We start from the raw sequence: 27,578 nt of genomic DNA, 5'->3' as shown, positions 1-27,578 counted from the left end.
GTCTGGCCATCTTCTGCTTCACCACCTGTGGCTGCCTCACTGTCACCTGGTTCTGCCTCTGCTACGCCAGGACCAGCTCCGGTCTGTGCTTCGCCCGGTCCAGCTTCAGCCTCTGCTTCGTCTGCTGCAGCTCCAGCCTGTGCTTCGTCAGCCGCAGCTCCAGCCTGTGCTTCGTCAGCCGCAGCTCCAGCCTGTGCTTCGTCAGCTGCAGCCTCAGAGCCTTCATCCTCGCCCGGTCCGGCCTCTGCATCAGCTGCTCCTGCTCCACCTGGTCCGGCTCCGGCTTCAGCCTCAGAGTCTTCGTCCTCGTCCTCGTCTGGCCCAGCCTCAGAGTCTTCAGCCTCGTCTGGCCCAGCCTCGTCAGAGTCTTCAGCCTCGTCTGGCCCAGCCTCGTCAGAGTCTTCAGCCTCGTCTGGCCCGGCTTCGTCAGAGTCTTCAGCCTCGTCTGGCCCGGCTTCGTCAGAGTCTTCAGCCTCGTCTGGTCCGGCCTCGTCAGAGTCTTCAGCCTCATCTGGTCCGGCCTCGTCAGAGTCTTCAGCCTCGTCTGGTCCGGCCTCTGCCTGTGCTTCTGCTACGCCTGGTCCGGCCTCTGCCTGTGCTTCTGCTACGCCTGGTCCGGCCTCTGCCTGTGCTTCTGCTACGCCTGGTCCGGCCTCAGCCTCTGCTTCAGCGTCACCTGGTCCTGTGCCCTCCAAGCCTCGGCCGGTACGCCTGACACTTGGGCGCCGCCGCCGCCTTCCGCACGGCCGGCCCCCTGAACGGTTCCCGCCCCGTCGCCTTCCGCACGGCCGGCCCCCTGAACTGTTTCCACGTCACCGCCGTCGAGGTCGGCCCCCTGAACCGTTTCCGTGTCGCCGCCGTTGCCGTCCGCACGGACGGCCCCCTGATCACATGAACTATGACTTTCTGAACCGTCACCCTCCGGGTCGGCCCCCTGAGGAGTCATGAACTGTTCCCTGCGCTCCTGTGATTTTGATGGACATTTTGTTTTTGTTTTTTTTTGGCCTTGTTAACCACAAGCTGTGATCAAGTGATCTTCAAAATCTCCATTGACACTGCAATCGCTTCTCTTCCTGTTGCTCGCTCTCACTTTTACTATACAGAGGTGGGAATATTTAAGTCGAGTTCCTCGGAGTGACAAATATAGGTAATTCATTGAACACTCTCTGGCTCAATTTAATCTTTTTGTTGCTAATGCACAACCAGGTCCTGCAGTGGTACTTCTGAGTAAAAAAACTCATAAAATATGTATGTGGGGTAATCAGGTTGTTAGTTTTTAACTGTTGCAAATCGGCAACGCCTGCCTTGAGAGGGTTAACACTGATATCAGATCAGTACTTGACAGTATCACCATACTTGCAAATAGGATGGTATTTACGAATGTTAGTGGCCGATTTTTAGCTACTGTGTCACATTGGTTTTTGCTCTGGCTGAATGTTTAAAAAGTGTGATAAAGTCCTGAAAAGCGGTTCAGATATCAGTTAAGATGAAGATTTCCAGAGAATAAATAGTAACAAACAAAAAGTAAAATATCTGCAACTGACCAAATTGTTAGTTTAAGTCAGGCTGTAAAACGTCATCATACTTGAAGATAAGCTGATAAGTAAAGATCAGTTGATACAGATCATCTAAGGCCCAGAATCGGCCCTGCACAGTCTTCAGTCAGCTCACTTTACAGCTTTGGAAAATGTGAAGTAGCGCATACATTATGGACTTTTAGCTGTATTTTCATACATGCTGATAACCTACTTCAGAGCCATTCATACTACAGTAATGAAGTAATGACAGTTAAATGACAGAGAAGTTTTATATCCCAATATCTACTATAGGAATGTCTATTTTTTTACAGTGTGTCCACAGTAAAATGATTAAATAAATACATGAATAAACAATTTGAATTAAATTTAAAAAGCTTTCTCTTATATAATTAACAGACAGTCTGCGCATCGAGATGCTGGGAGTTTTTCTGTAATTTGAGACATTTATTTCTTACAGTTGAATCCCAAAGAGTTGCGCTGACAGAGCTACTTCATTAACACTAGGGGTGGGGAAAAAATCGATACTGTGCAGTATCGTGATATTTTGTTTGCTAATAATGTATCGATACAGGGACAGCAGAAATCGATATTTTGTTACAAAAAAAGTTTTTGTGCTCTGACTTCAGAGCACGTTGATCCTTTTTCTGAGCAGGAATCCTGACACTGTCCAAATGTGTTTAACTTTTTTTATGGCAGCAATAAACATGACAGTTTACTTATTTTAATTTAAGACATGTTTTATTTTAATTAAGTGTAAAACGTTTTTATTTAATGTAAAATTATATTTTCTTTTAATTTACTTTCAAATTCTTCAGTTGCTGAATGGGCTGCATAGTTTTCATAAATTGCATAGTTCAGAATAGCTGTAATTGTACCAGATGGTTGCATTCAGTTAAGTTGGACTAGACTGTAATACAAACAATAAAACTGACTGAAATGAGAGAAAGACTGAGTGTGAGACTTTGATATTAGATAAAATGAATATTGATAAAGTTTACCTTTATGTACAGAATCTGAATATCGCAAAATATTTTTAAAAAATTGCAGTAATATCGTATCGTGCGTTAAGTATTGTGATAATATCGTATCGTGGGATGTATGGTGATTCCCACCTCTAATTAACACAGTGGCTGATACATGCAATCTGCAATTCTCTTTCTCATATTGAGATATCTCAGGGATTAAATGTGTTTTAAGCTACCTTACACAGGCTCTATGTAGTTTGTAGTTGTAAGCCCAGGGTTTCTTCAGGAAGTCTGGTTTCTTCCATAATGTTTCCCAGAGCACTCTGACAAAAGACACTTTTAATCTCAGGAACTGAACTTCCTGGTTCAGCTCGCTAAGGTTAAAGTCATCACTGGTGACAAGGTGACAACCCCAAACTCTCATATGAGTAAACAGCGATGTTTCACCATGCCTACAAGGACTTTGTGGATTTATTGCATTCTTTTTCAGCTGCGCACACACCTCCACAGATACACTGGCAACCAGTTTGTTGAACTAAAAGTGGAAAACTTGAATGTATAGCCCAACCCTACAGAGAGCGACAGCGTCCCATGTTAGACACATCTGGGCCTTTCTTGATTCAACCAAAACATCATTGCTGGAAATCAGTCAAACCATCTAACACGACCTTTAAAACAGAAAAAAAGAAACCAAAAAGGAAAATAAACATCAGATTAGGCCATGACAGCGATACATGGGAAAAATGTGGTGCTGGAAATTTTAAAATCAAGCTAACAAGAAGCAGACCAAGAGAGTTTACTTGTTTTTAAAGAATGTGCGTGACATACTGAAGCGTACACGTGTGTGTGTGTGTGTGTGTGTGTGTGCAGACTTGTTAACCATCAGGGAGATAACCTTGATAGCAGGTGAAAAACCTGTTGCTAGGTAACCATAGAGCACCGGTGTCGTCAGACTGTGGCAGCTGAAGCATTTTGAATCAAAGGTCCAATGAGCGAGCGTAATCAAAACATAAAACACATAGTTGGCCTTGTTTTGTTGCAGTTTTTGGAAGCAGCTGAGCCGTCCTAGCAGTCTTTTCTTGGCCTGCTGCTGACGAACATCCACTTTGTTCTGTTAAAACTCATCGCGAGCAAAAGTGTTTAGAGAAAAGAAGCGCTGGAACGGCAGTCATAAACAGACGGAGCCTTAAGCAGTTTAGGAGTGCTCCATGCTCAGCTCTGCTAATAGAAATGTTTAAAAAAACATGTCTGTCATTTCCACGTCTGCGTGGAGCACGCTTTCTGCTGCGCGTGACACGGAGACGTCTCATCTGACTGATTATTTCTTTAATATGGACATAAACACAGTTGCAAAGCCTTCTGCTGTTTCTAGCTGAGGGATTTGTTGTTATCCAGTTAGAAATACATGGGACAGTAAAGTCCCAGTGCATGAAGAATTAAATTTTTCTGCCCATAAGTGACCATTATTAACCCAGCCTAGGTTATCACTGGTGATGACCATAATTGCTTCACCAACCTAGGCTCAGTATAATGTTGTGAAGTTTGAAAACCATCCATAAAAAACTGTGGGTAAGATAAAGTGACCCAGTTTTCACCAAAGTTAAATAAGCTCGAGATGTCATCGGTGTCTACCATCACACAAAATTTTAAAACGCTACGTCCAGTGTTGGATGGCTTATCTCAGGATGGTGGTGCAAGAGATGAGCCCAGAGTTTGCATTTATTTAACAAGATATCGATATTTGGTGTCGCTGTATCGGCGCTATTGGGTGTACAGAATTTTCTCCTTCACCCTGAACATATTTAAGGAGTTTATGGCACTCTTCACCCCTTTAAATCCCACTCAGTGGGATCCACTCCTTCATTTTGTGTCTAAGATAGAAGACATTCCCTCTCAGGTTGGTGTTGGTAAAGTTCCAGCAGGGATGGCCCACAGATCCCAGTGCTCCCCGTCCTGTTTCAGCAGGACTTCACTCTCGTATCCATGGAGACAGCCTCCCATGTTAAGCTGTGTGTGTGTGTGTGAGTGGTCAAAGCCGGGGTTAGAATTTCACTCGGTGTATAAATAGCAGATAATAATGGAAACAAACCCAGTGTCCCAGGAAAAGCCTGCAGTGTACAGTAGAGCGCACCATCACGTGCTTTCTAGTCATCTCATCTTCTAATCATTTGTGAGTTTAGGTATAACATTTTAGCATGAAAAAAAAGACATAAAAACACGTTTCTAAATAAAAGGCAAAATGACATACATTAGGCAGAGAGATAATTACAGTTCATTTCAAGCTGCATATTCCCCATTAATGTGTCTGTTGTGGCTCTTACCATGCTAACTTTGTATTCTCCACCCCTGCTTTTCATAATTACACAGTGAAAATGGGGCCAGTTTATTTTTGAAATTATTGTTACGGTTATTATTCTGAACAATGAGTTCTTGATTTTTGAGACAGGCAGAGAAATGTGAGTTATTTCTGGACAAATGAGAGCTACGAAGTCATTGGTACAGCTAACCAGTTAGCTAGCAGCATTAGCTAGCAGCATTAGCTAGCTAACTGGTTAAGCTAAAAACATAGTGTTTTGTTTGTGGAGTCATTTTTTGTCTTACTCTTAAAAGGATGCGAACATGTAACATGAAAATGAAAAATGTATGTTTCTATTTTCAAGCAGTACACTTACAGTAAGTGACTCTGGAGTTTTTGCACTTTTGGCTACTTCACCCTTTTAAATTCTGTAAATGCTGGTTATTACAGCCAGATGGTGTAAAGCCACTTCCACTTTCATTCTTATTACAGTCAGGTTTCTTGGCAGATACAGTTTTCCATCTAACACTTAGCTAAATGGTGTAGATAAATGGCATTCACAAATGACAAAGGAGGCTAACAGATAATGATGAAAGCTTTCATATGTCAAGCTGTCACCATATATTAAGACTAATGTAGGTGAAAACTTGTATTATTGTTTAACAACACAGGAATAATGCGGTGTGCTGAAGCCTGCATTGATCAGATTGCCTCATAATCACTTTCTGTATCAGTGCTTCCTGTTCCACCATCTCTTTTTGCCTTTCCTCCTTATCCATCGCTGTCCTTTGCTCTCAGATGGTCTAGTAAGTCTTTCCACTCTAATTCAATCAGCCGTCTTCCTGTTTACCTGCTTCTGATGTCGTGTGTGTGTGTGTGTGTGTGTGTGTGTGTGTGTGTGTGTGTGTGTGTGCAGCTGAGCAAATATGAATCTGTAGCTTAGAGGTAATCAGTATTCATCATCCAAATGTTGTGCCTACACACACACACACACAGAAAAAATATAAGTTCCCATTCCAACTGTATGTTACATTGTGGTGACACAGTGAACCTCCAGGCTGTTGCACAAGCTAACTTAACATGAATGTAGTAGCAAGTGTGTTCTACTAGTATACCGCTAGTTATACATTGTATTACTAGGTACACATGAGTGGAAAAAATGTAATAAACATCTGTATGTATATACATTGAACATATGTCCCTCATGTGTAACTTAACGGTCACCAAAATTAGAATTTGCAGCTGAATTGTGTTTGAAACACAAAGTGCGGCAGGCCTGGCAAAAACCATCTGCTCACTGACCAAAGTCAGCTGATGTTTGTTGGATTGAATCAGGACTTTGTTATTACTGACTGCTCATCACAAACCTTTGAAACCTGTTGAAAATAAAGATGATTGCTGTTTTAGTTAGCAGCAGCTGTTTCTGGCCTGGGTGCATGTTATTGGCCTTGTTTTCAATAAAACTGAAAGTGATTCATATTTCATATTATGGGCTGCTCTATTACTTTTCACTTCCTGCTACACAAACACAAGTCAACTGGGTGTAGCGCGAGAACACAGGGTAGGTGACGTCAGCCCATCACGCAGGTAATAGTTGCATTACTGAAGAATATACGTGGTGCAAGATTAAAGTAGCATGTTAACCCCAACATGAATGGAAAGTACCTGCTGAAGCCTTTGACAAAGAGTATTGCATTGTGGGTATTCTGAGTGTTTCATGGGTATCCAAATATCGATAGTCAACGCTGGTGATGGTCTGTATTGTGGCAATGTTATCAACTTAAAGACAAGAAAGAACAAGAAAACTTTGTCCTGGAACGAGCAGCAAGAGAACCGTAGAGGAGAAAGCAGACCCAGACCACCAGCACATAGACAGAGCCCACTGATCACCATCCTTCCAGAGAGGCAAAGCATAACCAGGTAGCTCACAGCGCGGTGAAAGCAATGACTCAGTGGTGACTCATGTCAGTTCTTCAGAATTACTTAATGTTAAAGTGTCATTGGTCATCGTAGCTGCTGCTTTAGCTGATTATCTATATGTTCAGCCCACTGAATAGTGTTAAATAATACAGTTGGGTTGAATAACACAAATGGTTGAATGAGCCACATTGTATAACGCGCTTTATGTAAGAATCCGACTGTTTATCATTAACCAGAGACGATGACAACTGTTCTCCGCCTGCTCCTGATATCTGCAGGTGTTCAGGCTTTGTAGCATTAGTTCAGTTAGCCACTCATGCTAGGAGATAAGGCCCAGTTCAATAACAGCGGTCCTCCTCAGAATCACTGGAAAGCAGTACTTATCACAGTATATTTATAAAAAATACAATAGAGGAGGAGATCATCCAGAAGAACGTGTCAGCACGAAGATTTAAGCGGAAGAAAAGGAAAGGAGGAAGGAAGGAAAGGAAGGGAGGAAGTACAGAGGACAGGAAGAAGATGCAAACCAGAGAGAAAAGGAGGCAGGTTTGAAGATGAGAGAGGAAGCAGCAGTAACTGATCAGGTAACAGAATGAGAAAGACTGGCTGGGTTGTTGGCTTCATCTGGCAGCCAGTGTATCACAGCCACACACAAAGACAGCACACACACCCTTTGTGTTCCTCCATCCTGTGCTTTATCTTCCACTCTCATCCTGCCTGCCCTGCTGAAGGCCTCAGAAGTGTCAGGATCACATGTGTGCGAGGAAGCACACAGAGATGCTTCTGTTAGTGTTTGTGCTCTTCTGTGTGTGTGTGTGTGTGTGTGTGTGTGAGTGAGAGAGTGGAGAGTTAGCGAGGCTGTGATGTGTGTATTTATAGTAAATGAATTCATCCGGCTGCACCTCTGACTTCCTCTGGCACACTGTGAACAATGCTCATCATTGTGTGTGTGTGTGTGTGTGTGTACCTGCTATGTGCATGCTTAGCTTGCGCGGGTGTTCACGATGAGGTCGTGTATTTACACTGACACAGGCTTGTTTCCATTCTTCTGATCACATTACGATGCATCCATCATGTGTGGTCGGGCTGAGAGCAATCATTGACTGTCGCTTTCTCACAGTGCTGCTGTCAATCAATCAGACTGTCCCATGGCAACACCCTGAGTGACAGTGATGGTGAGGGGGTCAACTGGGTGGCAAGTGATAGTGATCAGATATAAATAGTTGTTTTAACCTGTTTTACTTCATTCATTCTAATTTAATAATGATAACTGCTGCGTTTGTCGTGAATGTTTCAGCCATAGGTCATTTTAATTTACCTGACAGGTAAAACCAAATGGTCTCCTACAGGTTAACACCCCGCCTTTTGTCCCGTCCCCCTGCCTTAACCCTGAGCCAGGTTCTGTTGCAAGTTTCTTCCTGTTAAACTCCACTTTTTCCTTCCTGGTGTCAAAAAGGGTTTTATTTATTTTTTGTTTAGTTTTTTTAAAGAAAGCCTGATTTCAAGAGTAATTCTCAGTTTTTCAACATGATAAAGAAACACTGCTGTAGTAAACAAATCTGTAAGCATGGCTCTTTGGGCTTAAACTGTAAGAAACAAAGCTCTGTAATTGGACTGTCCTGTAATTATAAAACAGATTTCAGCCTTTGTTTTTGTTTTCAATGCTTCTTTTTTCTTTCTTTTTTTTTTTTTTTTGAAAAAAGTCAGTTTTTTTTTTTTAGAACGACTGAGAAACAGATATTCGTATAGTTGATAGTGAGAAACAGATGCTTTTCTGTCACTTTATTGTTTATCTATCACTTAATTCCTTTGGTGTAGGATGAATGACATAAGAAAAGCTGTAAAACCTAAAAACAAATTCAGTTAAAAGTCTGATGTCCTCATGTCACATTTTCCAAAGCTGTCCTGTGGGACCTATGGGAGTCTTTGCTGGACCCAGTATGTATGGCAAGAACCTATTAAAACGAAAACATGAGCAAATTTAAATGTTTGATATCCACATTAGCAGTGATGCCACAGTAACTGGCTGGAGACTGCTGGGTGAAATTGAGGTCTTCGTGACTGCTTTGGCTGGTAGCAGGCTGCCTGCTGCGATGGTAACTGTTAGCTATGGAAACAGGAAACCGAGATCGTTAGCCTTCAGTGTGAAACGTGTCCCTTTTCATATATCGGTGGCATTAAGGCAAAATTTGTGTTTTTCCCTCGCTCTGCCAGTAGTAGGTAAGTGTTTGGAGACAAATTGGCGTCTTCCATGGAAACTATGGGTAACCAAGACAACCTGCTATCAACCAGAGTGATCACAAGGAGGTTTCTGGTGTCTCTGATTTAATCTAGCAACAACCAGCCATATGTTGCCAACCACCTGGGGAGTACACAGTGCCCATGCACTACAAATGACTTTTAATTGTGTTGTGTTTCTATAACTCCCGCTTCATATTACAAAACCGATTGAATTTTTCACTGCTTTGTTTGATGTTTTCTTTTTTATTACACCCACAGTTATGGCCTGTTTGATGTAGCAGTGTTTGACTGAAATAACACACCACAAAAACTTAAATTAGAATCACTCATTTGTAGCGCGAACGCTGTTGTTTATCCCTGGTGTGTCATTTCTATGAGTTAATGTGTTTGTGTTTTGCTTGCATGTCTATGATTATAATTGCACCGCCTTCTGTTTTAATGACTTAGCGCTCCCCTTTGCGTTGCTTTGCACGGGGCTCCCCTGAAAATGAGGATCGGGCTGTTAGAGAGTTATTTAAATGCACAGGCAGTGCGCTCGCTACCAGCCTCAAGTACGGGCTGAAGGCAAAGAGAGAAAGGCTATAGCTGATACGGTAATTGATGAGTATAAAAACGTGGTAATGAACTGAACAGCTGAGCTCAACTGATCTGGATTCAGGTGTCAGCTGAATTTCTGAATAGAAGAGTGTGTGTCTCTAGTGTTCGCTCGGATCCTCTGCAGAAGAAGCAGATCCTGTTTTGGACAGTTCATGTGGAAATAAGGACGTCACACTGTCACCGCTCTCATTATGTCATGGTTTTTACTGTGTGTGTGTTTGTGTGGGTGCATGTGAGTCTGAGTCCTTGTGTTTTTGAGGGTGTGTGTGCAGCACACTTCTACATGTGTAGGAGGAGCCAGAGGCTGCTTGTTACCTAGCAACCGCCTCCATGCAACCCAGAGTGTGTGTGTGTGTGTGTGTGTGTGTGTGTGTGTGTGTGTGTATGAAAGGATAGAACAGAGTTAGGCTGCAGGATGAGAGGTTGCAGCAACATCATGAAATCAGTATTTTCCCAGAGTTCTGCTGCGGCAGGCAACAAAATTGTAACGTGATTTAGTGTGGCTTTGTGTGTGTGTCTGTGTGTGTGTATGTGCGTTTGCAGGACATATATAATAACACTAATGAAAAGATACAGCATAAAATGCACAACTATTTGGGTGATTGCTTTACTTAAGTGCTTTAGACTTGCTAAAATTGTTAATAGAGTTGAGTTACACATTAAAAGAGTGCATCTGGAGCTTTAGTGCAATTCATTGAATGTTATAGCCTCTGTGTGAAACCAAGACTGATGATGTCAAAATATGCCAGCATCTATTCGTAGTGTTTAAAACACACTCCAACTCATTTAAATTCAGATAAAAACCCTCTGGGTGGAGGTGCACCTGCCACCAACTGTCTGGAGTATAGGTAGGGGCTTCAAGGCAGCCTCTGTCAGAGGTGGACTTAAGAATTCAGTTCCTTTAACCTGGTCTGTAGTCTGTGCACAGGCTGTAAATAAAATATAGAAGTAGCCTCTGGCTCTAAAAACCTAAGCCAGTGCAGAAATGCATTCTTTTCAATAGCCAACAGGGAGCAGCTCCCTTGGATTGAAAAAGACCTTGGAATCAATAGAAAAATGACTCTAAGTCACTTAAGACTTTCTTGATGAAATCATGGTCTTTTAGTAGCTCCAAGTCCTACTAAACAAAACATAGCTATATGGGAATCAAAGAGGAGGACAAAGCAGGCTGTGCTTTGAATGCAGTGTCAACAATGCAAGAGTTGCATCAAAGCACTTTATTTTGAAAGGTTTAATCCCTACAATATTAGAAAGGCAATGCAAAGAATAAGATGCCCCCTTTTGAATAAGTACTTGGCAGCTGTGAGGGGGAAGAAGAAGGCGGCTGTGATTTCAGAACACAAAGATGGCAACCAGTGGGTTATATTTTGGTGGCTATGTCTATCTTTAATAAACACTCCATGGTTGTGTTACATGGAGGCGTAAATGTGTTGCACCTTAAATGTCAGAATAACACAGAAACTTTAAAGTCACAATTCAGTAAAAGTCAGTCGTGGTAAAATTTGACTGCTTCACATTAAAAGCACTGTTGAATCCTTTTATTGTGAAACAGCAGCAGTAGACGATTTCAGGTGTAATAACTTAATAGAGGAAGGAAACATTAAGCTATGAATTTTAATTAAACAGTTTGATGGAGAAAGACAAGTCAAGTAATCAAAATGTGTCTTATTGGCAATCCTAAGTCATGCACTTCCACCCAGCTCTTTGTTTTGGGCAGTACGACTTGTTTCCATCTAAGCGTTGGTTACTTGGATGGAAACAGCAACAGATGTGGAGCTAACACCAAAGTTACCTCCAATTCCCGCCGTTACGCCATCACTGGCTGGACCTGCTCTTTGGCAGAACACTGAGTTCCTGCAGCGCTGCACATTTGATCTATCAGCCCACTTTTGAGTATCACTGCATGTGTTATGAACATTGAAAATACAGTGTTTGACAGCTGCAGCCAGAGTTTGACACATCGCTGGCCAGCACGTCGGCTCAGCGGTTGGCTTTATTTATGGTGGTAAGCATTTGAATCATACTGGAAATGAGGAAATGTAAAAATGCAAAATAAAATGTCAATATTTTGTATATGTGCATTTTCACATCCACATGCTTGATTTTAGAAGTGTGTGCGTGTTTGTGTGTGAACTGAGAGCAGATGGTGTGTGTGTGTGTGTGTGTGTGTGTGTGTGTGTGTGTGTGTGTGTGCACGATACCTGCTTGGGAAATTCCAACCAGGAAGTGTTGTTAAGGAGGGAGGAAAAAGAGAGGGTCAATGAGGATCAAACAGCTCCTGCAGTGTTGAAACATGCGCGTGCACACACACACACACACGCAGAAATATCTACACTGTAAATTATTATTGCTAAATGTTATATATTGAGGAGTCAGTGTTTTTCACAAGTCACTGTAATGTCTGTAAATGTGTTTTGGAAGTGAAGCTGCCTCTCACTGCATGTGTATACGTTCATGATGCAGAACTGTGTCTTTGTGTGTGTGGGTGTGTTGGCTGATTTACTGTGTGTACATCTGGCAGGCAGAGGATGATGTTGGCAGGGATCCCACTCTTACCCTCTCTGTCCTTATATGATGCCTCGTACAAAGCTTGTATCCTTATTTGATGACATGGGGGTGGCCATGCCCTTTTATGATGTCATGAAATGAAGCAGGAGGCCGCAGAGAGCTTGCTTCAAAGCAAAGATTCAGGCAGCACACACCAGACATGAACACTGCCTTCTATACCTTGTTGAATTTCCAGGGTTTCTATTATCCATGTCTCCATTATAAAGGTGGACGCTCATATTAAAGATGCCAGCGTGTCAGATAATACAGTCTACACATATAGTAGAAAAGCACTATAAGAACCAGTCTGTTTTACTATTTAACTCCCACCATCTAAATTAGTGATTCAAGTAGAGCAGGGGTGTCCAACTCCAGGCCTCGAGGGCCGGTGTCCTGCAGGTTTTAGATCTCACCCTGGGTCAGCACACCTGAATCACATGATGAGTTCATTACCAGGCCTCTGGAGAACTTCAAGACATGCTGAGGAGGTCATTTATCCATTTAAATCAGCTATGTTGGCTCAAGGACACATCTGAAACCTGCAGGACACCGGCCCTCGAGGCCTGCAGCTCCCCCAACCCTGAAGTTGAGGTTAACTAATTCATATTATCAGCTTTTTGCTGATCTGTTAGTATCAACATTTAAAATAGGCTGTTTGATCATTCAGTTCAGTTTGATTTATATGGTGCCAAATCACAACAACAGTTACCTCAAGGTGTTTTATATTGTAGGTAAAGACTCTACAATAACAAGCATTATGAGCAAGAACTTGGCAAGCGTGAGAAGGCAAAACCCTCTTTTAACAGGAAGAAAGTGAAGGCAAAATAAAAAATAAAAATAATGGCTAATATATTTGAATATCGCATTTTTAAATCAACAAATATTGGTACCAGAATCTGATATCGGTAGGACTCTATATCCTTCCCACAGGCTGCAATAAGCTTAGACAGACAAAATGACTTGCTTTCATTATCAGTCCGAAAAGATGAACAGCTGCATTAGGAAATTTGATTAAAAGCCTGTGGACATATAAATCCAAGAGGATAAGTTAATCACGACCTCAAAGGAACATTCAGATAACATCCAATCATAGCACTTAAAAGTCTGCAGAAAAAAACTTTGTAGAAAGAGCCTAAAATATACGAACATGAAAGTGTGCAAGGACCTTTCCATCTCCACATGATGAGATAAAAATATATCAGCCCGTCATCACTGCCCAACAATGCATCACGTGTACCACTAAGAAAAACCAGTGTTAACTTAAAATATCAGTGATGGTGTTTCACAGGACATAAACCTTTCATGGTTTTGTGTACATTGTGGTAAACATACTTACTGTCACTTATTGCTGTTGCAAAGTCAGCCCGCGCACAGCTCAGAGCAAGTTAAAAAAATACCACATACTGTACATGCTTTCCCTTAAATGAACAAAAACTGAACATTTTATAATTACAGGACAGTGAATGAAGTACACAGGAACTCACCATCCGGCTTAGTTAAGATCAAACTAGACTGTATGTGGGCCACAATGTAAAACGAGTTTGACTTCTCTGCTCTACAGGCTTCAGTTAGCATGTTAAATGTTAAAGGTCATGACAGTACAATTAGAAGACTGAACAAGTATGGCTTGTTTGGAAGAAAAGTCTTTACTCTAAAAAGAACAGAGCAGCACGACTTAAGTTTGCAAAGGTGCATCTGAACAAATCACAAGACTCCCAGAATGACGTCCTTTGGATAGATGAGACTGGAGTAGAGAGGCACAGCGCCACCTTTGGCAAAAACTGAACCCAGCATAGTCAAGATGCAGGGGTGATGATTTGAGCTTCTCATGCAGCCATAGGACCTGGGCATCCAGCTGTTGAGTTGACCATGAAGTCCTCTGTATACCAAAGTATTCTGGAGTCAGATGTGAGGCTGAAACAACAGAATGGCTGAAAAAGAAAAGATTCAGTGATGGCCCAGTGCTCATGCTGCGGTGGGACCTTTAGAAAGCTGTGCATAAACACATGCCTGCAAATACTAGGAACAAAACTGTTCAAAGGTCAGGTAAGGGACATTTCATGGGTTAAATGTAGCATTGAAACAAGTTAGGGGAAGTTACTCTGACACGGTAAAACGCTCCTGATTTGATTTTTCTGGGTAAATGTTTAAGAAAGAATAAGAGTCCACCTTCATAATGCATGAAGGCATACCGTGCTCCAACATCTGCCAGTGTAATTTACATGCTGCAGCTGAAAAATGGAGAGAGGAAAGGCGATTCACTGACACAGCAGAGAAGTGCTGTTCCCTTTCTCATTGGTGAGCCTGTGGGGAAGAATGTGAGAGAAGAAAGCAGGAAAGAGGAAAAGGTGAAGGAAAAAGTCAGAGTGGGACAGATCGATCAGGGCCAAGACAACAGGTCTGCTCTCAGAGACAGAACGACTGTTCTCCATCCTCAAAGGGGACAGAAATATGCAGAGAGAAGAAACAAAGAGCCAAAGACAACTAGTTAGCAGAGCTAGTGAAGCTGCCTTTTCTTCAGCAAACAACTATTTTATGTAATAGAACAATAAATGGCATTGCCTAAAAGTAATCTTTACACTAGGCACAGTCTTTCCCAGGACAGATATTACATAAGTGAACACATAAAGAGAAAAGCAGTGACACGGTTCGCTTTCCTTTCCCATGATGATAGCATCGGTCCCTTTTTGCCACAGGCAAGAAAACAGAGGATCAGCAGACTGAGAATAATCCTCTCTAAGAACAACAGCCTCTTCTTTTAGCTGCACCAACTGTGTTTAATATTAGCCATATGAATAAATCTAACCTTTTTGAGCATGCACCTTCTCGCCGGCATGTATAATTTAAAGGAGCCACAGTGCCTTTCAGCTCTCATTGACCTTTCACCTTTACACAAGCCTGCTAAAGGGAAGCAGCCCAGTTAACATCAGGACCTGAGAAGGATTGCAGAGGTAGAAGGCTTTTAAATTAACTTTGGGTTCATCCTATAGGGTGTATATAAACGATGGATGTGAACTCCATAGGTTTGTAATCCCTAATATTACTGTTTCCTGTCATGTTGGTTTTTGGAGCCAGAGACGAGTACATGTGGATACAGGGCAGAGTGCTACAATGTCGGCTAGTGCCAGCATGCTAGGTCACCTTTAGCGATGACCAATCTGGTGCAATGGAAAGATGCTAGTTTTTCAAGTTTCAGGTAAAACACTGATTAAATGCTACAATTTTACTCAATAAGAGTGAAGCAAAAACTTCGTAGATGCTGTGTACCACAAATTAAGGCAGATATTTGTCATATAATTATATTAAAATACCCTAAACAGAAAAAAACACCAATGAACCTGAGTTATTGGAGCAACAAGCTGTGCCCTAGTAGTATTTAAATGAAACCCTCTGTACAGTTGGTATGAGATGGGAAACTCTCCATAGATACAAAAATAATTGTTCGTGTTAGACTATGAGTGTAATTGTATGGCTATAAATTCGGGCATCTAAACATGGGAGCCAATGGACTCATTTTTTGGAGCCGGCCTCCAGTGGTCACTCCAGGAATTGCAGTTTTTGGCACTTGCCTCAAGCTTACAAATAGCTTAAACAGTCCAAGTACAAACAAACAGTTTGCCGTTCTTAAACCCACTTCTTTATATTAGATGTATTTTATGTCTTTTCTCTTTTTGAGCCTTTTTAATTGACTTCGCAATAACAGATTGTAGTTCACAGTTTTTCAGCCTCCAGCAGTTTCAGAGAAGTTTTGCCTCTGAAGCTAGAATAAACTCAGAATTGAATCAGCTGGTGAGCAGCAATTTTCTGTGGTGCTGTATTCTTTAATATTCCATGTAGGTTTACACTGCAGGTCCGGTCTTTCCCTCAGGCAGGTCTTGGTTGGTAAAATACAGGAAACACCTATTGCTGAGAAGGAAAACTGATGGTTTTGTTGTTCGCTCTTATTAATAAAGCTTGTTTGAATGCATGTGTGTCAGTAAGCATAGCAAGGAGATACACATAAAACATTAGAGAAATCTGTTTGTGTCGTGTGTCTGAAACACAGTAAGCGATATATTGGATTTTCAAATCAACAAATATTGGTGATGCCCAAGATCCTGACAAAGTTTCCAAATGTGATCTTTTGAAAGTGAGACTGCTCTCTCAAAAGATCACTATATTCAAATCTCTAAGATGCCAGCGGCTTTGTTAGAATAGCAGTATTCAGCACTCCAAGTATGACAGAGAGTTGGTCCATCTTATATAACGGTAGCTCAGTGAATGTGGAGTCCTGAGCTGTTTTCGGCTGGGTGACTTCACATTATACACACACACATGCAGACTAGGCATGGACAGTAGTAGTCGTGACAGTTTTTTACATTTCACATTTGGAAAATCTGTATATGTTTTTCTCTAAAGAGCTTTAGCCTTGCTGCAAGCACATCTGCAAGCCACTTTGCAACCCACCTCCAGGTGGAGGTGGGTTGACAACTTTCATGCAGTTTTTGTCTTAGTCATATCGTTTGTCCTTGATACCTGCTCTGTTTTGTGCTCGGATGTTGCTCCTCCTTTCCCAGAACTGTTTTGACTACAGTAGTCCTGACTGTAGTAGCCCTTTATGTAGTCTGACAGTAAAAATGCTGAATTATTAATGCCTCATCATGTGTCGCTATGAGTGTAGACTCTGCTGAACCGACTTATTTTTCATTGTCACTTTCCTGAATGCTGTTGGAGATCCTTAATGTTGTTTTCAGATAGCTTTTCCCCCCCAATATTCATTATGACAAATTTTCAGCCCAAATTCTGGACACAAAAGGCCTCAGTTCACTCACAATTTTGCTGCTGATGCTCAACATACTAGCAAGGAAGCAGGCCAACCAATTTGTTTAGATGTAAATGGAAAAACACATTTATTCTTTTTTCTTTTTTTGCATGCATGTTGAAGAAAAACTGCTCTTTTGATTTCTTCTATTTTTGGTTAATAGTCCTGTAAATCGTGATCCATGAGTTAAAGCAGTAGACATGTGGCAGTACAAGCGTTAAGTGTTTGGTGGTTCCTTTTTTTGTTACCTTTCCAAAACCCCTAGCATGCTAGCATGTTCATCTAGCTATGACATTCTCGTATGACATGCCTGGTAACAAATCCAAGAGTTGCTTTTTGTGTGTTTCCTTTTCATAGTCTTCCTCTTTATCCAGTGAAAAATGTGGCAAATTTGGTTACCTATTGTACCTTAAAATCCTGTAGTTACTTGTTTTTGTTAAACATGGATAGAATCACGAATATACTATAAACTGACAGCAGATGTGTTCTGATCATTTCCAGTCCTGTATTCGGGGTTTCATTGTTTGATGGGACCTCATAGGTGAACCTTTACCCTTTAAAAGCATTGCATGGTCTTTTCTAGGGATGGGTACCGGTGTCCGGTGCCATGATGGCACTGGTTCTGACATAAACGGTAGTAACCAGACCGAAAAGCAGCGCACATTTCGGTGCTTTATTTCGGTGCTTTTTTTTCCTGAGCTGTGATACACTTCTAGCCAATCATTTTACGTTTCCGAGGATAGTAGGCGGGTCCAGGTACGTGCGTTCTTTTAGAGCAGAGCTACAGATTAAAAATGTCCAAGGCGAAGCGGTCAAAAGTCTGGCTGTACTTCACAGCAAAATATGCAAACTCAGCAGCAACAAGTGCTTTAAGCTGATACTGTGATACTGTCAAAGGAGGTAACACCAAGAATCCGATGAAACACCTGGCGACGCATAGCGTTTTTTTTAAAAGCCCAGAAATGCGCCGTATTTGATAGCTTGCTGCAAGACCTCACACCGAGCACATCTACTGCGGGTGGGTTGCCTGTTATCAGACCCGGAGTTAGCAACATCCCCCAAAAACACGAAGAGGAGAGTCCTGGCCCCTAGCCCTGCCAGTGTAGCAGAAATGATGAGGATGATGATGCAGCAGCAGCCGTTCTTCTCTGCGTGAGTCGCTTAATGTTGTTCGTGTGTAATTTACGTTGAGTAGGCTAACCACGTTATTACATTAATGCATGTAAGGTGAACTAGCAAACATCATCATAGCTACATGCCGCTGTCTTCTTGTTTGATGGCAGATACTCCCTTCACCCTGGCCAAAAAGGCTAAAATGACCAAAGAAAAAGTGGAAAACAGCTAAACATGAGAGGTTTTTGGACAAAGTTTATGTTTTTTCCATTGTTTAAGCACTGCTTCCAGCCAAGAGTGATACCATATATGCCCCATAGCTGCAGGAAAGGCTAACATTGTTATCTTTTTACAAAAAAACAGCTGAACATGGGAGGTTTTTGGACCAATTTTGTGTTCTCCATTCTTTAAGCACCAGTTTGAGCACCGTTTGAGCACCGGCACCGTTTCAAAAGTACCGATTTGGCACCGGTATCGGATAAAACCTAAACGATACCCATCCCTAGTCTTTTCTTTTGGAGCACTTGGGCTTGTTCACCATTTAAATTAATTTTTTTTAAGTCTACTTGTGTAGATAGTAACCTCAACATTCCTGAGTCTAGTTGATGTAAATGTCAACAACTGAAGATGCTCACAACTGGCTTTTTCAGCACATTGTTGTTCGGTCATCAAGTAAGAAATCCGATTTTGTGTTTTTAAACAGCTTATGGAGCTAACGTTAGCTTAATCGACAAGCTAGCTGTAATAAAGAAACTAGAGCTTGAGGCAACAGGTGTCCAGCTAATAAGAAAGAGCAGTATATAGCAGGCCCCCAAAAAGTTGATTCTGTTCATCTGGACTAAAGTTTTAAAAAAATGTAAAACGGATGAACAGAATAACTTTCCTGACCTGGATGACTGAGCGCGCGTCAAGATATATCCAGATGGCGTTTTCCTATAACTTTGGTCTGTCTCAAAGACTTTGTTCTTTTATGGGGAGAAGCCGGTGATTGTTCAGTGTTTATCAGGAAAATTTTAAAAAGTGAGCTTTATGCGTTTTCTCTGGCCTCTTTGAACTTTTTGAACTTCACCATACTTTAGTATTTATGTAAGTTAGCGGAAATATATCAGGTTTTATTGTCCACACACACACACACACACACACACACACACACACACACACACACACACACACACAGGATGTACATTGTGCCTTTGAAAGCTCCTGTATTTAAAAAAAAAAAAGTGAATTCCTGCATTTAAGTGGCCAGAAATAGCCTGTTAGGAAATCAATGTTCCTCTCCCAGTGGTGCTGGGAGCTGTCTCCCCTACAATAGAGGGACTGTCCTGTTTCCTGCACCCTAGAGGGGGTGTGCGTGTGTGTTTGTGGAAAGAGCAAAAATGTGAGAGAGAAAGAAGGGAGCGTGCAAGCTCATCCTTGCTGTGCCTCAGTTCTGCACCATCAGCTAATAAGAGACATAAAAACAAAGGGCAGAAAATGAAAAATAATGAGGTTGAAAGTAGCAGTTGTGCTTGTAGATTTAGTGCAGCATTAAACTTGTATGCATGCGTGTGGATGTGCATGTGTGTGCCTGCATGTGCTGCACCCCTGCAGCTGAGCTACACCCCGCCACAGCATGCATGGATCTGCATCTGTTATTTCAAGCCAGTAATTGTGTATCTGTGTGTGTTTACAATGAACTTGACCTAAATCTGGACGTTCCACAGTGCCATCGCCACAATAGTTGGTTTGAATTCTCCTGTTGGGAAGACTCATGTTGTGTGTTTTGAAACCAGATGTGATGAGTGTGCGATGGACTAACCGGCTGAGAGGAACTGTGTTCCTCGGCTAGCAACTTGTGACTGTCAGGTTTTAAGCCTCTAAGCATTTCCTGATTTATCCCCTGTGATTGACTGTGATTGTGACAAAAATGCACAAAATGAACTCAGTGGTTTGTTCAGTGTGGCTTGAAACCAGTGAATGGGCCCACAAAGTTCACACCATATCAAGACTTTTTGCCAGCCAAGGAGTCGCCCCCTGCTGGCCCTTAAAAATAATGCAAGTTTAAGGTACTCCCTCATTGTCTCTGCAACATGAGGATCGTTCCGCTCATTAGGGAGGCAAAACTATTAAAACGTGATTTTATTATTTTATTTCAGCTTTCTCTTTGTCAGTCTGGGGCAGCAAAGACAAACAGTGTAGATTTGAAACCGCTCGATTTTCAATAGAAAGATTTCTAGCATAGCATCATAGCTTCAGTTTGTACTTTTATAGTAAAACCCTGCACATAATTATAATAACTCATAACCGAGCCTGGTTTCATGCTGTATAGTTCATATCCTCAGTATTATCTGTACTTTATATGCCATGAGCAGGAGAGATCTGACATTCCAGTCTATGCTGCACACTTTTCCTAGTCGGGCTTGGTTATCTCCTGCACAGATTTAATGCACAGTCCTTATTGCAGCTACACCGTGTGGATTCAAATGTGCTGTGTTGAAATGTAAAAAAAGTCAGAAGCCAAGAACCTGCATCTCATGCTGAACATAACATCCAGTTCTACTGATTTCCAACTTCTCATTTTTATTTTTGGACTCTATTAGAGTAGCTTTGCATGAGTCACCATTTAAAATAATCCTTATTTGTTTTATAGTGGGACCTGGGAGCCTTTATAGTTCATCCTCTGTCTGAAACAAGCAGTTTTGGCTTTTTAAGGCCGTCCTCTCTTAAAGGCATCTTTCTTCTCATTGGCTACCCGTTGTGACTTCGGAGTGACGTCTTTTATATGTCATTTTTGGGCGTCCAATCTTGGTCCACTGGAGGGGTTGTCGTGGACGTCTTATACATTTAAGACGTTGTTTTTATGCTGCTTCTCTAGATTCTGTAGTCCCGTGGTTCCAACATGTCCTCCACCCTCTGGAAACATGATAAACAGTTACATGTGAAGGATGTCTGCAGACCCATATGGAAAAGATATATATAAATCTTATAAAGTTTGTATCTGTCTTGTGTGAAACTTGTATGAAAAGCATACAAGAGTAAAAACACATATAAGATCCCTTGAAAAATTATGTAAATGAAACTTGTATGTTTTGGATACTTACTAAAACAATATATGAAAGTAATGAGAAAGTGGCCACTTTCATGAGTAAATCATAGAAGTTTTTACTGTTTGTCACATTACCTAAATTCACACACATGAGCGAGCATGCTCTGAATGGTGTAAATATTTAGAATGACAGACACGTAGGGTGCTGTCACCATGGGGGGCTGGACTCGAAGTAATGGCACTCTTTCATGCAAACAGCAGGTGAGGAAATGTGATGGCAGTTTGCCTCATAATGAGATCTTTGCTTCCGTTTGGTGGAAATGAGTGAGGGGAAAAGTGGAAAATGCTGTTTCTGGCTTCAGGAATGAATGAACCGTTCCTCTAGAGCACAATATTGTTGCAATCATAAACGTTAAATATTGCTCATAACAAGGTACTGATGGGCTTTTGCTATCATATTTGAGGGCTGCAAAAATCCACTCATGCTCCCTCTTTTTGTCTTTCAGAGCTCCTCGGGTCTGCAAAGAAAGTGAATGTCAACTTCCAGGATACAGATGGGTGAGTTACCCTCCTTTTCTTCTTCCATATATCATGTCTCCATCCCATCTGTACCCATCCCAGGCCAGCTTCCCCCCTCCTTTCTCCTGCTTAACAGCATCCCGAAGCAGCATTATCATAGTGCTTTTACTTCTCTCTTTACAGTATTAAAAGCTGGGGGATTAGCCCATATACCACTCAGCTCAGAATGTCGTGTTTATTTATGCGTGTGAGAGTATTAAAGGCATGATATTAGGTATTACATCTAAGCACTTTCACCTCTTTGCTCCCATTTTGTCATTGAAAGCATCGCGTGCGCCCAGTACGCGGCTACGGGCCCGTCGGCTCTCATTGGGGAGCCGCCACTTGAAATCCACCAGACGATGGTAAAACAAAACTGCAAACAGAACTGTGGCCCACTTCCATGCAATCTGGTGTGTTATGTAACGGAACAATTTGGAGAGACAGACTTTTGTTTCTTTGACAAAAGGCTGGGGAGACATAAAAAAGGGATTCTCAGTGTGAAAAATCAGGTGATTTGTTGTCTGCAGGCTACAACTGGCGAGAAATCAAAGTGAGTGGCAGCTCACACAGACAGGTGGAGGAAAGGAGGGCCATGATATGGCCCAAGTCAGGGGTTGATATGGCCGTCATTAAACAGGCTGTGGAGACGACTTACATCACTTTAACGCAATCTAGTGGAAATGCAGTGCAATGATGTTGTTGTTTTTCCCCGTGTTTCACATATGGATCATATTGCAGTCTGAAGGTTAACGCTAAACTCATCGTGCAGTTTATTTTCAGTCGTCCTTGGTTGGTTTGTGGCTGTTTCTTCTGCGAGTATTTCAAAGAGAAATGAAGCCGTGGCTGATCTGGGATTCTGGCTCAGCATAATGTGACAGAAGTGAAGTCTGTTTCAAAAATGCTTCTCATCGTTTTCATAAACTTAATGGTATTTCTTTCATTTGATTTTATAGACCTGATATTACATGTTTGATCTTTAAGTATGTTTTAGCGTCAGTGTGTAAAAGGTGCTTTAGAGTAATGACAACTTAATGTGTTAAAAATTGAAAGTTAAATAGATAAAACTGATAAAATTTCACTTCAATCAAAAGTCAGGGTTCTCCTGGGAACACATAAAACTTTAAAAGTGATTTTATGCTCTATGTCTCACCACAGTATAATACCAGAGGTCTACAGAGAGGTCTGGTACCTGTTTGCATCCTGATATGATTTGTAAAACTCTACAAACATGGTTTTAGTTTGTCATTATGGGTTATTGTTCTGAAGTTGAAGGGAAAAGAATCCAGAGTTGCTACATTTTAACCTCCAGCTCTATACATCTTCATCTTTGTCTGTAATAGAGTAGCTTTGCATGATTAGTTGTCCGAAATAATCCCCTTATATCTTCCAATAGGTCTTGGTGTCCCTCAGAGACCATGCAGTTTTAGTTCCATTCCCTGTAAGCTATCTCTCTTCTGATTGGCTGTCCCTTGCAACCAAAACATTTATTTTAATTTGAATAGTGGGTGGAGCTTCTGTGCTCGCAGCCAGAGTTGTATGCCTGAGGTGACCGTATTGGGGATGTGGGCTGAGCTTTTGGCTCATTTGTACCTGCAATGATCCCTTGATTTAATGGTCATGTTTAATATGAAATCCACCACGGTTTATATACCTTGATGTCATATACAGCAGCGGTCCCCAGGCCCCGGACTGGTACCAGGCCGTGAGTCATTTGGTACCGGGCCACAAGAGTTGAGGCTCGGGTGTGAAATTTATGGTTTTCAGGGTTTTCATCCCGTGTTGTAGTTGTGTGTCTTATTTTGAAATAAATATTTACGTGTTACCATAGCGACCAGAGAGTATTAAGGGGCAGAGAGGAGGACGTTACTCTCAATGTTGTTGGCGCATTTCAGGAGGACGCTGCTAATAAAGTTACACAATTACACCATGGATTCGTGTTTATTATTACATGTACAATATACCACAGTTTTTGTCTTGGTCGTATCATTTTTTTTGTGTTTTATTTATCTGCGACATCTTAAAGGCCGGTCCGTGAAATATTGTCTGACATTAAACCGGTCTGTGGCACAAAAAAGGTCGGGGACCGCTGATATACGGGATCACATTTATGGTGCAGTAACCTGTAAACAGCAGAGGGCTTAGATTCTGCATCAAATGCTACCAATTTCAGTGCTCTTGCAGGCTTCTTAAACCCTTCAGCAGACTGTTTCAGACTGTTCTTGCTTCATCCGGTTGTTCAGTGATGACGTGACGAATTCTACTTCCGGGCCTAAAGTAGTCTGTGTTTAATATGGCTTTTGTGTTGTTAACATGTTTAATGTTATGTATTTTCTTCTATTTGATCTCAAAAAGCTCCTAAAACAGTCAGTGATCCCTGTTGACCTCCCTCGGCTTTTATTACCGCTAATCATTTATTTAAGCTCAGTTTTTAAAACCTTAGGATGTAACTACAGCCCAGCCCATGCAGCAGTATATGAATGACTAACCTCGTATTGTGGATGGATTATCTCAGTTGTTCTCCTGGCTGAAGTTTGGTCCTTTTACAGCATCCTGCCATGCGATTACATTTGTTCCTGACCACCGAGAACACTCACATTAACTTTTATCGAGTGGAAATAAAGTTAGCTTGTTTATATTATGCTAACATAGCTGTGTCGCTAGCGGTCACGTAGCACATCATTATATACCAGCTAGCCCAACTTCAGTAACCCTACAAACGTCACTGCTGTTTAGTTTTCTGTCTTCATTTATGCTGGAAGTGATAACAGAGCTGTACGTTTTAATTTGTTTCCAAAACCCCGCAGTCAGGACATGCTATATTGTATTTAGATAGAAGCTAGCGAGCTAACTTCCTGCTAACTTCTAACTCCGTTAAATGTCATAAATTCCGTTTTCATGGATGCCTGGATGTTAAACTCAATTGTTACACCTGGTAGAGCAGAACGCTGATCATTTTATTAAAGATGAAAGACTTTAGACTGTTTTTCAACTCTCAGTAATGCCATAGTGATCATTTGATATATGGACCTGCAGCGGAGTTTAGGCGCAGACACGGCTAGTGACGTCAGACTTAACGACCGGATAGTGTCAAGAATGCTATGGAGCAAGACAAACTGCATTTAGGCACTCATCTAGAAGAAATTCTCCAGACCTTCTTAGGCAGAACAGATTATGAGAGACCTATTTTTCTTCATCCGGATCAGTCATAGGACAGAGGGTGTTTCGTACTGTTCAGGCTGTGCAGCCCCTTGAGGCAAGCCTGTGATCTGACATATTGAGCTATACAAATAAAGCTGACTTGACCCGTCACCCTTTATAAACATGCCAAAGGACCTATCCAACAATGAAATGTACATTGCAGTGAAATAACTAAAACCATGCAAAAATAAAAAGGAAGCAACATTTTTATCAGATATATCTGTGCAGTTGTCTTATAAAAATCACTTATACTCAAGTTTTCCATTCAAGCCTGGTTATGTGAAACAAAATACTGACTTTAACTAGTTTGATTACAATAAATTTTCTCCTGTACGTTTGTTACATGAGTACAATGTAAAATGCTGAATTTAATGGAATATGGTTAAATGAAAATTACTTGATTAATATACATTCAGTTTATAACAAGCACATTTTCCTTAAAGATTAGCTGCATGAATAAATAAACCATTGCTTTAAGGCAGACATTCGTCAAATGAGTGTCCCAAACGGCATACTGTAAATCCCCTGCTAGCACCTTTTTGCACTTCACAACAATCAATGATGGTAAAAAAAACCACAGCGTCATCTGAAACACACTTCCAAGAAAACAACAAAGGAGAGACGTTATGATATTCTTTCTATGTCTTCTCTTTGTTGTGTTACAGTTATGTTTGAGTTGGGTTTAATGAGGGTTGTAAAGGATTGTGCCGAGGTGGAAATGCAGGCTGCAGGTGCATGTTATTGGGCCGTCAGAATGCGACGGCCATGAAACGATCAGTAAATCAACTTTAAATTCTCCCGGTGACTCACTTCACCCTCATTCACATGCTAGCTCTCTATTCCTCCTTTCTAATATGCACCCTCGCCTGTGAATCATATCCAACAATTCTTGTGTTACTAACAGAACCACAAAAAAACGTAGCCGACCCCTGATGGGAATCAAGAAATTGATAGAAAATTAGCCAAGCTAGCGAGGCTGCTGCAGGAGTGTCTTCGATGTGCATTCTTTCAGATGCATGAACTGCTAACTAAAGTTAGGTTATATCTCTCAGTGCATCCCAACGTGTTACTCTTGGTGGAAATGACAGTAGGTGGAACACTTGCATGGATCTAGATAATTCTGGACTGTATTTGAGAGCCACTTAGTCATTTTTAAATAAAACAATGCTTCCTAAACCAAAACAGGAAACTACATTTTTACATTGAGCCCTACTCCCTGTGATTAACACTCTTCTCATAGAGCTGAGAGGATTGTACTACCAGAAAGCAACATTGCAGAGATTGAGGATAGCTAAGTATCCTGGAATCCCACAGGCAAATGGTAATCAGGAAGAGGCCGCTGGGAAAGCTGCAACCACCAAATGCCAACAGGGTGTAAGGGAATGCCTGAAGAGTCTGTTGAATGGGAAGAACAAGATCAGGACAATTAGCACCTATGCCCTGCTGGTGGTTAGATACCCTCTGGGATGAAAGGGTGGCCAAAGGAGGAGATGGACCAATGACATCAAGACAAGGAAGCACCTGACCATGCATGGAGGGTTTTATTCCAAGTCCAGCATCCTGAGACTGTAGCGGAAGGAAGGAGGCCAAAGACTGGTGAGTGTCACAACCACTATCCAACATAAAACAATAAAGGTCCATGTGTACATCAGGAAGATGGCCATAAGTGATTGTGTGCTTCGTGAATACTTCAGGCAGCAGAAACCAGAGGAAAGACAGGAGTAAGAAGGGGAGCCATCATGGAAGAAATGCATGGAATAGCAGCTGATATCGATAAATAATATCAGCGGCTGGACTGAAAGACAGCACAGAAGCACTAATCACAGCAGCACAGGAACAAGCTCTTAGCACAAGATCCATAGAGGCTGGGTTTTGTCTGTGCAAGCGCAGGCTGTGTAAAGATGCCCCTGAGACAACCCAGCACATAACAGCAGGGTGCAAGATGCCAGCAGGCAGGGCATACATGGAACGCCATAACCAAGTGGCCGGCATAGTGTACAGGAACATCTGTGCCGAGTATGGCCTGGAAGTCCCGAGGTCAAACTGGGAGACGCTCCCCAGGGTGGTCAAGAATGACTGATCTAAGATCCTGTGAAATTTCCAGATATATATGGACAAACTAGTGATTGCTAACTAGCTAGAGAACATCTGAGCACTCAGGGCAGTGACCCCCAACCTTGGCAAGTGGCTCCAACTGATTCCAGGAACGACATCTGACATCTCTGTCCAGAAGATTGTTGTCCTTGGAAGGGTGCAGGACCCTCTTGCTCCCAGCCCTTGGTCGACGACCTGAGCTCGAACGATAAAGACTGGTCCGCATGGTGAGTGGGGAATTAACCTTCATGTATCCAGAGTACGTGGACCGATCGACCTTCTTATTTAAGTGATCTCTTGGGTATTTGTATTCTTGTACCATTTCCACCATGCCCTAACCTTGTGGAAAGAGGAGCAGTAGGAGTCCTGAATCTGTGGACTCCAACAGCAACCTAATTTTGGTTACATTTTTCCCCAAATGGCTCCAACGCCTGACCAACCAGTAAGTAAGACCACCCACAAGAGAGGCAGGGACTAACTTCTGAATACCAAAACTATGCGGTTTAAACAGTGGATCTCCAAGCATTTTTTCCTTTGTGTGCCACTCCTCTAGATTAGTTCTGGGCTGGAATTGTTTGCACATTGCAACTATAACCCAGCTCATTTTTGACTGATGCTGTAACAGAATCGCTTTGACTTCGCTGTACTTGTTTTAATTGATGTACACGACAATTCATCA

At 41.8% G+C, this 27,578-nt stretch overlaps 1 protein-coding gene across 5 annotated transcripts in view; it reads left to right on the top strand.

Annotated features, from left to right (window-relative positions):
• The window catches only part of caskin1 (CASK interacting protein 1), a 112,636-nt gene that overhangs the window by 38,384 nt on the left and 46,674 nt on the right, over window positions 1-27,578 (top strand). For all 5 annotated transcript variants that reach the window (XM_026166141.2, XM_026166137.2, XM_026166139.2 and 2 more), the window contains exon 2: window positions 21,553-21,604. In XM_026166141.2, coding sequence (XP_026021926.2) covers window positions 21,553-21,604 — 52 coding nt within the window. The remainder of the gene's footprint in view (window positions 1-21,552; window positions 21,605-27,578) is intronic.

The sequence above is a fragment of the Astatotilapia calliptera genome, chromosome 4 (assembly GCF_964374335.1).
Source record: "Astatotilapia calliptera chromosome 4, fAstCal68.1, whole genome shotgun sequence".
Lineage (NCBI taxonomy): Eukaryota > Metazoa > Chordata > Actinopteri > Cichliformes > Cichlidae > Astatotilapia > Astatotilapia calliptera.
This window is presented reverse-complemented; position numbering and strand designations above follow the sequence as displayed.